We start from the raw sequence: 14,106 nt of genomic DNA on the forward strand, positions 1-14,106 counted from the left end.
TATTGAGAAGTTAAGCTGACACCCTATAAGCTCCGTCTGTGAAGATGGTTCAGGGCAGTGAGCACTGTGACGGTGTAAAGCTGATTCAGACAGTTTTGGATTGAGATGGGCTTAAGTTCTTCTAAGACATGCGATTAAGATTCATGTATCACCGGGAAGCGAGAGTGGCTGTCTGAACTGAAAGGATAAAATAACTGGAACAGGAACTGAAAAAAAAACCCAGACCAAATGTTTGCAAAAGAACCAAAAGTATTTATTGTAACTTCTTCAGCATACAGACTGCATGTGAAAATAATAAACTAATAAGCAATTAGCGAAAAAGTCTAGCAAAATAAGTGAGTAAACAGGGAAAGGGTCAAAAAGTTTCTAATGCACTTTAGTAAAAAGACTCAAAATGTTTTACCAAACATTTGTATTTCTAGCATTAACATCACATTTATCAGCAAACTAAAAAAAATCCTATTCTCTTGCAATTTAAATCAGAAAGTTCAAAGGTATAGTTGATACAACATTACTGCACAATTGCTAACATTCAGTAGACAGTTTAACAAGTCTAAACCCCGCTGTCAGCTTTTAACTGAAGTTCATACAAACTCCATTTTCGATCAGTGCACAACAGATTACCTGTTTTACGAAACAGAGAAAGAAACACTGATTTCTACTAATGCTGCAAGAAGACCATCAGCTCCTGCCGCTGTATTATTAACCCAAAAGAAAGTGAGTCAAAAACGCACCACAGAAACAAGAGCATAGCAACTAAGACAACCTGGAGGCTAAATACAGCTGCCATCTTGGAGAGTCCGAAAACAATTAAGAGATAAAAAGAATCAAACAAAGGCGATACGCTATACTAATAAAAATCCTGTCCTTGATCACTCTGCCTCTTAATAGCAAAGCTGAGAATACAAAAAAACATTTGCAACTTTATTTGACTTTTGCACCAAAATGGCAAAAGTGTGTCTTTTTGTGCTGCTGGAGAGGCAGCCAGGCCTCCGTACTGAATCCTCACCACATGTAATAACTACGTGTGGTGTCAACAGGAGAGGGTTTTCCCTCTGCGCTACCGTCTTTGTCCTTCTCACCCTCAGCCTCCCACAGGTTGATGAGCGGAGGGTAAAGCTCGTTCAGGGGGATGGAGGAAGTCTTCAGCATGTATTTCTTCAGAGAGTGGTGGTAGTTTTTTCTCTTCCATCTGCGGGCAATGTAAACACCCACAGTGGCCAGACTGAGGAAGGCCAGCATGGTCGCCATGACAGCCAGCACAGCTGCACTCGGATGCTGGTCTGACAAGTCCAGTGCGAAGGTAGCGCTACGTGTTGTCACATTAACGCAGGACTTGTGAGTCTGCAGGTGGACGTTGGAGACCGTGAGGCAGACTTCATACTCAGTGGCAGGTTGAAGGTGTGTGAGGTTGTACTCGTGAACGTCCACAGGGACGCGAGCTGTGTAGGTGATGTGCGGGTTGTCAATCTTCATGGTGGCTGAAGCCCATTTCAGGTTGGAGGACATGACGTTAGAATTGATTTTCCAGGAGACCAGGATGGAGTGCGACTCTGTCTGCTTTACGTAGATTTTCATCACCTGGGCACTGTCGAGCAGGGTGCCATTTACACGGATTGTAGCGACTCGTGTGTCAGCTCCTTCTGTGTTCTGGGCCACACAGGTGTAACGGCCAGAATCCTCCACCTGAACATGAGACAGCCGCAGGGTCCCCTCATTGTTCAGGTGGTACCGCTCTGACACAGTGTCTATTGTGATCTTGGTCCCAAGGGGAGTCACCCAGTAGATCTCAGGCTCTGGCTCGGCCATGGCCCTGCAGTCGAGACTGACGCTCATGCCCAGCTCGAGGTTCAAGTGGCCGGGGAAGGTGTTGTGGGATATGAGTGGCAGGCATTGCTCTGGGGACTCCAGCAGCCTTACCTCTCGCACCCGCTGGCCTCTGAGTTCTGGTGGGGAGTTGCAGAGCATGGACAAGGGCTCCATGAAGCGCACTGTGGTCCTGTTGGAACTCATCCACTGAATGACACAGTCACATCGCAATGGGTTGCTATGCAGACTGATCTCCCGCAGATTAGGCAATGCCTCCACAGTGTGCTGGTAAAGGGCAGTGAGGGCATTGTTGTTAAGCATCAGGCTCTCCAAAGATGGCATGTCCCTAAAGGCCAACCTATGCACATAGGACAGCTTGGGGTTGTTGGTGGCCTCCAGCTTTGTCAGTTCTGGTAGGTTGTCCAGAGCGTAGCGGTCAACTGACACTAACTCCATCATGTTATTGATACCCAGCTCCTTCAGACGCAACATGTTCCTGAAATCTCCTTCCTGGATTTTGTGAACTGGATTTTTGTTCAAATCCAAGAACTTCAGATTGGGAACTTTTTGAAGGGCCAGTTGAGGGATTCTGACCAGTTTGTTGTCATAGAAAGAAATGCTTTCAAGGGTATCCAAACCTACGAAAGCATTCGCTGGAACATCAGTGAGGTCCATGCCGGCCAGGACCAGACTCCTCAGGCTTCCTAGAGGCTTGAAGTTCATGTCTAGGAGGCCAATAACTGGGTTCTCCCCAATCATTAGGATCTCAAGGTTAGGTGTTTCTTCAAACCAGCGGCTATCTATGACATGGAGCCTGTTGGAGTTAAGATGAAGGCGCAGCAGGCTGTGCAGGCCTGCGAATGCCCGCGGGGAGATGGAGCTTATCTGGTTGTGGTTGATGTAGAGCTCCTGGAGATTGGAGAGGTTTCCCAGGCAGTGGTCTGGCAGCTGGCTGATTTGGTTCTCCTCTAGGTGCAGGGTGGTCAGGTGGTTCATGCTTGTGAGGCCCACAGCTTCCACAGTGCTGAAGTTGTTCTGGGAAAGGTCCAACTCTGTCAAGTTGAAAAGCGCCTCCAGCTCTCCACTGGTGTGAGAGATGGCGTTACTTTGGAGCAGTAACACCTGAGTATCCGTGGACAGGTTGGTAGGGATGTGCGTGAGCCTCAAGTCATTGCAGTCCACTGTTGTTGCCTCCTTGTAGGTCGACTGGGGGGTGAACCAAGGGCGGATCTCGCACACACACAAATGCGGACATTCTTTGCCATGTATGGGAGACAGAGAGGAAAGAAGCAATCCCATGCACAGCCAGAGTAGAGGAGGCCACGGCTGCAAGCTGAGCGCCATGTTGTCTGCTCTCTCTGCTCACACAAAGCTTAGATGAGAGGCAGTGTTCTGGAGAAAGGCTTGGAGGGAAGGTTCATGAGCATTAGTCTTATTTACTGCGGGCTGGGTGCTGCAGGCACTTTCCAGAGTGGGGATTTCTAATCCAGGAGAAAGTTATTTGCAGAAGCCAGGAAAGAAGATCATCAGGTGCAAACTTGACCTCTGCTGATTGTGCGGTCACCTCAAGATTTCAGCCTAAAAGACAGAAAACAAATAAAATGTTAGAGCCTGCAGCGTATACATTTTTATTATCTGTCTGCAATAAGGTCGTGAATTAGATCAACTATAAAACAGGTGAATAAAGAATGTGAGAAAGTAAGAGAGTATTTGGGTTTCTCGTAGAGTGTAACAAATAAGGCAAGTGGCAGTTTTCCGCAGTGCCACCCCACAGATATTTAGGGGGACTAAGTTGACGTGTCTAACAGGGCAGAATGAATCTGTCAAATTTGTCCTGTTGCCCTGCTATCGTGTAGACATTAATTCCCTGCCTTTTAATGAGCTCCTATGCAGTCAGACACAGTTTGAAAATAAGAATAAGTTTGACAAAGAGTTACTTCTGGACCTTGACATAAAATTAAGTGAGATCATGCATGCCAAATACTACTTAAAGGGACAGTTCACCCCAAACATACATATTTTTCCTCTTACCTGTAGTGCTATTTATCAGTCTAGACTGTTTCCGTGTGAGTTGCCGTAGAGATGTCCGCTTTCTCTCTAATATAATACAACAAGATGACACTCGGCTTGTGGTCATCAAAGCACCAAAAAAATACATTTGAAAAATTAAACAACATCTCTTTCCAGAAATCATAACCTGGTTACTCAAGATAATCCACAGACTTTTTGAGAGCAATTTTATGGAAGGGACTGTTTTCTCTCTACTGAACTACACCCACCAACCGTATCACTGTGCAGAAGGATGCGTGCATCTACTGCTAGCTCACCTAGCACCACTGAACTAGCTAATATTTCAGCTCAGCCCAAGATGATGCCACTAATGTTTACATCTTGTGCTGTCACAAGCTCAAGCCTCTCATCCATGAGTAGGTGCACGTTTCATTCGGCGCTGTGATATAGTTGGCGGATGTAGTTTGGCAGGATGAAAATAGCTTATACATGAAACTGCTCACAACAAGGTCTTTGGATTATCTTGAGTAACCAGGTCATGATTTCAGACATTGCGATGGAGGTTTAAAATGTTTTGGGGCACTTTGAGCACCGTGCCATCTAGTTCCATTATATTGGAGAGAAGGCAGACATCTGTACAGCTGATATCTCACCCGGCAGCTCACACCAAAACAATGCACATTGATAAACAGCACTACTGGGAAGAGGAAAAATGTGTACTTTTGATTTTGGGATGAACTGTCCCTGTAACCATTATGCTCCTTCTTAAACGTCTTTCACGAGCAAAAATTAGATGTACTGTTTCCACATAGTAAAAGATATTTACAGCAATGGAATCTAAAACCTTTGTACACATCAGTGTCCATTCACCTTAGCATACTTATGAACTAGTGGACAGGGTGAAGCAGAATTTAGCTCTGCTATTTTCAGGATCTAAGATGATGTGTTTGATATTAGCTCTGCTTCCCATGCTGTGTTACGTATCTGTCTCTTCAGAGATTACCAACATGTTTTGCTCTCTGTGCTGGGTAGATTATCTACATACCAGCTTGGTATCAGTGATCCTCTCGAACGAATGTGTGGGGTGGGCACAGCCGGCAGCTCTGGCTGTTAGCCCATTACACAACAGGCTTAATAAACAGGGAGTTTGTGTGCTCTTCACAGTTAATCACTCACTACTTATGATACAGTCCCTCGGGAAGCAGTCATACACATGTGTCGTGAATTTAGTAAAGACATTCTGAAGAGCCAGAGCTGCAGCTGTGCTAGTGTGCACACCCTGCTCGTCCAGGTTCGGGCGAAATGAGACAAGCAGAGAGAGATTGGAAGGGACTGACAGGCTGAGCCCCCAGAGGAACTGTAATATTTTTACGCTTTTGCTTTCATTTGTCGATTTCATGACACCAACTCCCAGAAACGTCTGTAAGGATGACAGGTATAGACTCAGTTTTAACAAGCACAATAGAATATCAGGAGCAATGGGGATGAAGAATCAGTCATCAGTTTCTTGGAATGCATCCTAAAACGTATCCATGTATGTTAAACTTGTGTGTGATCACTTAGATTTTCTTTTAAAAATGCTAAAAAAAAATTAATGATTAACCATTCCTGTGTGTGTAGTCGTTACTATGTTTGTGTGTGATGGGCGAGCTGTCAAAAAGTAGCAATTATTACTAAAAGGATTAATCAGCTTTTATAATAGTTGACATTAGCAAGAGAAAAAGAAAGAAAGACTCTTGGCTGCGCTCACGAAACACCAACAGTGTCAGTTTCTAGTGTGACTCACACTCATAGAAATTCACATTTATCCTCATAAAAAAACTGAGGTTGAGCATCCAGTGTGTGTGTGTGTGTGTGTGTGTGTGTGTGTGTGTGTGTGTGTGTGTGTGTGTGTGTGTGCGCAACAGAGAGAGATCGTTGGGAGTATTTTGTTTTACATCAAAACTGACAAGTTCCTCCGATATTAACATAAAACAGATACAGATTGTTTTCCCTCTCCTTTTATGTGCAGTCTGTTCGTGCCCTGGAATGTGTTGACAACTCCTCACAGTTTTCCCTACGCATTTGCATGTGCAATAGTATATAAAAGCAGCTCAGTAAATACAAAATGGAACACTGTGCTATGCAGGAAAACAACGCCATTGTTTCTAGAAATGTAAACATGCCAGAAGAGTAGCATTGCACGCTAAATCAACTTTTCTCAAATACAGCAACTCGCAGCAGAAACTTTAAGCATCACAGCTCATCCATGTTTTTTTCTCTTAGCATATTGTGCCTATATCAGGTGGCTGGTCTCTCTGCAATCACCCAGTCACACTCATGGATGGATTACTGAACAGATTTACCGGGCACAGGCCCAGGGGCCCAAAATGTCAGGGAGCCCCCTGGCCTTCACCGGCAAAATGTCACACAAATTAACACGCACCAACCAGGAAGATACTCAAAAAGACCATGACAAGGCCACAAAGAGATATAAAGGAACTTCAAAGACACCCAAAATAATTACAGAGACACACAAGGAGACACAAAATGACTGCTGAGTGGCCAAAAAGGACACAAAATTACCTCAGAGACCCAAACGACTACAAAAAGACACAAAACAACCACAAAGAGACACAAACCCCCAAAGAAATGTATAATGACTACAAAGAGATGCGAAACCACCACAAAGTTGGTGTGTCTTGTTACTATGTAGGAGAGATGGTGGAGCCCTTTGCATATCTGCGCCCAGGGGCCCACTGTCTCATGATCCGCCCACGGCCACACTCAAACAGATTTAACTGATTCCCTTAGTGTGACTGAAGGGTGGCACTCCTCTTAGCCCTTTTCACACATCCTGCTGTAACTGCTGAACATGTGGCACCTCCTTCTGCATTTAGTCATCCATCATTTAGTTTCTCAAATAATTCATTCAAATATTGATGTACTGTGCCTTGGAATACAGAGATTAACTTTGTGATACATTTGTCTGTCCTCTCTCTTCCTCCATGTGTTGCACTGCTCGGGTATTAAATCGGAGGAGACAGGTGGAGTAATCACTGCTTTCATGCTGAGCCCATAAAACTCAGACACCTGGCACCAGGTTTCTGGCAGACTGAAGGCACTATGGGGGTCGGCATCCGTTCCCACCTATCTCTCACTGTGTGTACGTGTTGACCTCATTGACCCAAGGAAGCTCTGCTGAGCACATATGCTCATTTTCACTCATGGCCTTCTTCATCATCACTGCAGTACACAAATTCATACTCACAAACTGCCCGGTACACCCACACATACCTCTTGTCGGCCACAGAGCAGCTCCACTGAAGTGGTCAGAGTAAACTGTTGTGTTTAAGGATACCCTCAAATTTTACAGTAAAGCTTTGCTAACCAAATACATGATCCCTCACCAGCTTCCCACCTGTAAGCTTTGCCACTCTGCTACTGTGTGCGTAGGAAAAGATTCTCTGTGGCCTATATACCTAAACATCTACATCACATATAATTTACTTTGTGCAGCAAATAGCTGTCATATATTCATGTGTTCTGACCTTTAAAGGTCGGGCAGGTAGGATTTAATGGCATATAGCCGTGAGGTTGGTTTGTCCATTCTAGGCTACTGTAGAAACATGGCAAATACCACGGAAGAGAACACGCTCCATATGTAGTTATAAACGACTCATTCTAAGGTAATGCACAATGAATTCCATTTCTGCCAATAGATGCCCCTAAATCCTACACACTGGATCTTTAAAGAAACACTCTAACATTATCCATTTCCTACACAGCATCTATCAAATATCTGAATCAACATATATACAAAGTGATCCACATTTCACTTTTCACTGACTTCCACTTTGACATCATGGTTTATAGAGGTTTTTAATCTATAACATTTCTACATCATGTTTTTTTGCTACAAAACATATCATGGGCGCAATAAGCAGTCAATGCCACGACTGAGTATTTCTTCCTTGGAACTGTAGAGTACCAATGACAGTCTCAATAAAACTGAGTCTGACTGCCTGGGCTTGGTATGTCACAAATCTAAGGAACCAATCACGTCAGCTTGTGGGGTGGGACTTTGATTAACCCTATGACAAAACAAGTGGTATAGGAGGAGAAGCAGGTGAAGCTACATACCAGTGTTTTGCAACTTTAGTGAGGTTTGCGTTTAATGAGCAGAGTGAAGGTGAGAAGACATGCACGAGCTGCAGGCCAACAGCTAAGGGGCAGGGCTTAATTGCATATTTGCAGTACTGTGCATACTGAATCAGGCAAAGGTGTAGAGTTACATCTAAGCCATTTTAAGACATGAAGGGATTTTTTCTCATGGAAAAAAAAGTATGAATATGTAGTTTTGATTAACAGAGGTGTATTTTGAGGTGTTTAATAAATGCCTGAAGAGGAACTTTAATATTGCCACTAGCAGGAGATATGAAATCGTACTGTTAATGCATTTGGTAACGAGTGTGTGTGCATGTATGTGTGCTAGACGGACAATATTATTAAGATAAAATAAAAACAAAAGATAAATGTCATGATTGGGGCAAAGAGTGAGAAACATATTATTTTAAGTATTAGCACCCACTAACAGCACCCACCTAACTGTCAGAATACACAGAAGGGAGCCATAGTTGCTGTTGATTGATGCTAGTGTTGTCAAAAATGTCAATTTATTAATATGTATTGATTCGCAATATTTAAAATGGTTTCAATACTCATATTCTGCAGTATATGAGACCACACCTGTATCAGCTGAGTTTGCTTGTAAATGTTTACTACAGTCATTCTGCTGTTCTCTGCTACTAACCATGAAAAGGAAAGTCATCTCTGACATGTTACAGCCTTGTTATATTTTTTCTTTCAAGAGAAATTGTAAATGTTCTGCCCTCATGTCACTCTTTTCCTGTGGTATTGAAAATTTTATTAAATATTAATATTTTTCAAAGTATTGTATCAAAGTTAGAAATTCCAGTATCATTGATACAGCCTGAAAACACCTTGATTTTTATTTAAACAGCTCTACAAATGACGTCCTCATCGCTACTATACAGACACTATTGTTTTGGTATCTGCAGTCATTTACAGGATGGAGCTGACATAAATTCTAAGGAGAAATAGTAAACTTTGTTCTCAAAGTCCTGGCTTTGATCATGTCTCAAAACATGACAGAGGAAACTTCCCACAGGAGTAAGGTTTGTTATGCTTTACAGAATCACTTTGGTGGGACAACACCTTTGGGAACTCTGGTTCTCTGGGATGCGACAGAGATTAGATCATCTCAGATTAATTCTCTCTCTCAGACCAGTTGTGTGCCAACACCTGTGTATCCTGAAAATCTATTGCTAATCTCTTGGCTGAGGTGACAGAGAGCAAAGACACAGCAATTTAAAATGCACACATACATATGTCTCCATACTGCACCCATCTCCACACTGCCACAAAATCCAAATTCTGTTTCCCCACTCTTTGACTCACACGCTGTGACACACATGCATACACAGACCACTGGAAGGAGGCAGAAAAATCCCTCAACAGCTTGGCATTATCCAGCTGACTGTCTGAACTGAAGCCTGCAGCAGGAGGGATTTACTCTCTTTGCTCAGCCGATCCTTATGAGGTTTTAATCTAAGTACACATAGAACATTTAAAACACACACACACGTCTACAAATACACACCTACAGTAGCTGATTTTTCCACTGGGTTCCCATAAACCGTCAGAGGATCACTGGCCCTGAGGTCCAACGCGAGACAGCGAGATGTGATTGTGGGACGTAATGAGCTTTGTCTGCTTCATGCTAAGGTCTCGTAAATTCATTTAGGAGACAGGATCTCTGGACAATACAGGGAGCAGTGGAGATAATCAGAGGCACGAAAGAAACAGACCTGCAGTCAGACGCAGGGAGCATTTCTTTTTAGAGCTGTGAAATGTAGGTGTTTGTGTGCAGGCGGCGGTCACTGTTTTCAGCAGAAGAAGTTAAAAAGGACTCATTTTGAAGGACTTGTGAAATTATGTCTCTGCGGTTGGTTTGAAGTCATTGCATCTGACTTTATTTTACACATTCTGGGAGTTAAGATGCGATACTGCTCATACTACACTTCACCATGTGCCACTGGTGCAGCCAGGAGGGACCTCACTTGATAGCACACTGCATCATTTTTCATAGAAGGCTATGCTTTTACCCCCACTATCTCTGAGGCCCTTTTCACTGGGCGCAAAATGTAAGCAGTGTTTCTGAATCAGCAGCCGCACAACAGGCTCACAGACATGCCATCACCATAGCAACGGCTATGCCACCGGCATGTCTGTTTCATAACCAAATGAGAAGACATGAGAAGACGGCTATTACTGCCACCGGGCGGCTAAAGGAACATGCTTGTGAGAGCTGCTGGTACAAGAAGGTGACTGTAGCATAAACACAATAAAACAACAGTAAGCACACAGGCTCAAATGTCTGACTCTTTCCCCTTATCAGCAGACACCACATTGTATTTATATATTTCCAGATTCCTACTCTAAAGCTGCCAGTTTTTCGAGACAATCAGTTTGAACCCAGAGCTCTCATGTGGTGCTGGGAAGCTGAGTGGTGCTGCCTGATGTTTTCTCCATGTCCTCACTGTGCTGGCCTGCCTGAGAGACATCCTGTTCCTGCTCCATTAGTATGCAAGTGTCTCACTTCACATCACACAGGGCTTTGGTGCAGCTGCTGATGGCAGAGGTGTAGAGCCGAGGAGGAGGAGAAGGATGCATGTCCACTCAGTCAGAGAGACGGGAGAAAGTAAAGAGGGAGAGGATGGAGAGCTCTGCTTCCTTCAGCCGGGAGGCCACAGGAGTAAACTGCTGAGCTAAAAATGCAACAGGGCTGAAGATACAATGAGAAACCCTACGTATGGAATTAAAGGAAATTCTGCTGCATACTTTTACTTCAGGCTGCATCAGTGTTTAATAGTCGCAGCATGGCAAATTGTCTCTGTAGTTCTATTTACTGCAAATCCATATGGTAGCTTTATTTCCCCGTGGAACTGAGATGGATCTTGACACAATTTCTCTTCTCTGGCTCTCAATTTTTTCCCCTGTACGCCCTCATCCTCCCCCCTCCTCTTCATCTATCCTTACAGTTGCAATGTCGGCAAAAAGCCAATTTGTTGTCACTGAAGCATCGATCAATCTTACTGACGGGGCAAGAGTCTCTAATCTCGGGGGAACCCCTATTTGAAACAACGCAGAGGTCAAGGATAATTAACTTGCGCAGTTCAAACTGACCTCTCAACCAAAAAGATTGTGTCATTAAAGGTACACTATAAAGTCACTGCTGGCTTCTGTTTGTAAACAGTATCACCAGGGAAGGTGAAAGCCAACCCAAGCTGTTTACGCCTGGTGTTTTACTTTTAATATATTTGTGTTTTTCTTTTAGCGCTGTGTAATTGGATGGATGCGTGCTGGTCTCTACCTTTCTATAAAGTCCTGACCTCACCTGCGTGTTGTACCCAGGAACATCCCAAACACAGCAAAATAAGGAGATAATAATGAAATTTTCTGCAGATAAATACACCACCACATATTTCTAGTAGGTCATAAGTAATTTATATATATATATATATGTATATATATATATATATATATGTATATATATATATATATATATGTATATATATATATATATATATATAGGTCTAGTTGTATTCTTCCTTTGTTGCCTTTTGATTTTAGCTGCGTCTGCATTTATTGTTTATACCTCAACACCATTGAAACTTTAATTTCTCCCCCAATGTGTTTTCAAAGGTTTTTGAACATAATAAAATAAAAAAATAATGATTTAGAGGGATTATCTTTATATAATAAAACCCTGCATAGTATTCATTTAATAATGCTTGTAAAATGGATTTTCAAAAATGGGCTTCAACATGATTTTTTAAACAGTTTATATCAGGTTTTTGCTCCGCGTATGATAACAACCAAAACTCTCTTACAGTCTGTCAATTTAGAATAAAAGTTCATTTTCAGTTTATCACTGATAAAAACAAAGGACAAAACACGCAACTCGACATCCTGACAAAACCCTACAATGGCCCGTCATGTTTCCATGTTCCCCTTCAGATCACGCTCACAAAGGGAGAAGGTCAAGCTGTTGCACCCTCCGTCTCCACCGCTGTGGGAAACCCCAGCACCAACACATGCTGCAGAGTCCGGCCCTACGCCTCACAAAGGCTCCTACCCAAACACACAGACACACCAAGACGTGTCTTTGTTTTGGCAGGTTCTCACACTCCTCATCACCAGCTGAGGAGATACGTCACTGTGCATTGTGAGGACTGGGGGAAGGTGCCACGGCCTGCTACACTCCCACCTCATTGGCTTATTGGGTGACATCTGGATCAATTGTCTGGCTTCCTCACAAGACAAAGTAAACTGCACACAAGTTGTGTGGTTGCTAAAAAACAAGTGTGCAAAATCATGCAAATCATGCTCCTCTTGTCCTAATCAAACTCCTGATAGTGTGCTGATATTAGTGAGTTCTTTGTGATCTCAGTAACAGGTGCTGCCGTAATGCAGCAGCTGAAACAACAGAGCCCACTTGACAAAGGTGACCCTAACAATACAGACTCCCCCTGCTCTCTCCTACTTCTTATCAGAAACACTGGATTGTCTTTCTTTCTTTTCTATGTCTTCACTCCAGACATCTGCCGATTTCCTGCCTCTTGGGCATGCAAATAGGTTTTGCTGGAGCACATGAGCCCATTGCTGCTACTCAGCTGTTTCAGCAGCACTCTGCTCTGGCGAGTGATGCTGCAGTTTGTGTAAATGTTACACTACACTGTTAGTTGAACCCGGTGTCACAGTGCAGTGAAATGTCAGGACTGCTGACAAGACTGCAGCTTTAATTAATAATGAGCCCGGTGGAGACTCACAATTCACATCAATACCTGGCTTTTATGGCTGAAGTATAAGCAAACTAAATATTGCAACTTAACAGAGGTTTGCAGTGCACAGATTTTTATTTGGTTGTCCCTTTGTTCCCCTGCTTCTTATCTCAGAACAGCTCATATTTATAAATTGTCTAGACTGGAAAAAGGTTCACAATAATCATATAGTGTGTGTAGACTGACTGCAGAGCACAGTGTCCTTGCAAATCTACTACTGCTATAATGCATTTTATTGATGAGACGCACATATTGCAGATAAATGCTGAGATCATATCATAAATACGCACAACTTTTAGGATCCAATCTCTGTCTGAATGAAATATTTGTTTGTTAAAGCCATAACACTGCCATTCCTCTTTGCTCCACGCGCTGCACGAGGACCCACACCACGGAGAAAGATCGCGTTATTGTTTCATTTCATCTTTGTTGATCAGTGCGTTTCTTGAAATCACAAAAATGATGACTTCATCTTTATGAGTTTTTCCACTCTTCACCAGACTGAAATATTCCATCCCTTCTATCAAGCAAAAAAACATCAAGGAAATGTTTGGAGATATTTTACAGACATAGGCTATGTATCACAATTTCAGCACATGCATGAAATAAACACATCGCTCTCACCTCTGAAGCGCCGTATCCTCCGTTCCCACTGCTGCAGGCTACTGTATCTGACCCATGCAGTATCCGCAGCTCCGGAATGATGCGCGAAGGGGTTTGCAGATTATGTTTTACAATAGTAACATTCAGCCTTATTAACGAGAACAAATCTGTGTCTGTGGAAAACACCCCCCTTTTCGCTTGTGATATGATCTCCAGCGCCGGAGACGCGGCGCTAACACTTCAGAAGTGGAAACGCTGCAGCGCACAGCTTCCAGTGACGAGCAGCAGCTGCCTGGTGCAGGTCAGCTGGACTGAAACGCGTCTGACACCCACAGTGATGCCCAAACAGGCAACCTCACCATCTGTTCTGTCATCACAAACCATGGGAACAAAAAGTCCCACCCTATACCGGCCGCGAGCAGCGGAGTGCGAATTTTATGGTGGAAGCGCTGGAGGAACCAATGGCACCTCACTCATCACACGTCTCATTGTTCGGCTGTTTGTGCTGTTGACCTCTTTAAAATGTGTTTCTGTCGTCACTGCTCGGGTCAACGCAACTCAAGTTCATCCATCAGCACTGAGGAAAAGGCTTGAAAGCTCGTTTGAGAGGAGGACATCAAAAGACTTTTGGGTGCCATGGACACAGTTGATATAAATTTAATGACTTGCTAATTAATAATTTATAATAATTATGAAATGAAATGGACTTTAGAGTGGATCTTATTAGTCTCTGTCTTGCTCCTGCAATATGCAAATGTAGGCTATTTATTAAAATTGA

The 14,106-nt window shown here is 43.3% G+C and overlaps 1 protein-coding gene across 1 annotated transcript; it reads right to left on the bottom strand.

The window, feature by feature from the left end:
• Positions 1–216: 216 nt before the first annotated feature.
• On the bottom strand, positions 217–13,899 carry LOC126386510 (leucine-rich repeat neuronal protein 1-like). The gene is made up of 2 exons (XM_050038905.1): positions 13,350–13,899; positions 217–3,387 (listed from the first exon to the last, which is right to left on the bottom strand). Exon 2 carries the CDS (start codon positions 3,151–3,153, stop codon positions 1,006–1,008), a length of 2,148 nt encoding a protein of 715 aa, XP_049894862.1. The 5' UTR covers positions 3,154–3,387; positions 13,350–13,899; the 3' UTR covers positions 217–1,005.
• Positions 13,900–14,106: the final 207 nt, after the last annotated feature.

Source organism: Epinephelus moara, chromosome 24 (assembly GCF_006386435.1).
Source record: "Epinephelus moara isolate mb chromosome 24, YSFRI_EMoa_1.0, whole genome shotgun sequence".
In the NCBI taxonomy this organism is placed as follows: Eukaryota; Metazoa; Chordata; class Actinopteri; order Perciformes; family Serranidae; genus Epinephelus; species Epinephelus moara.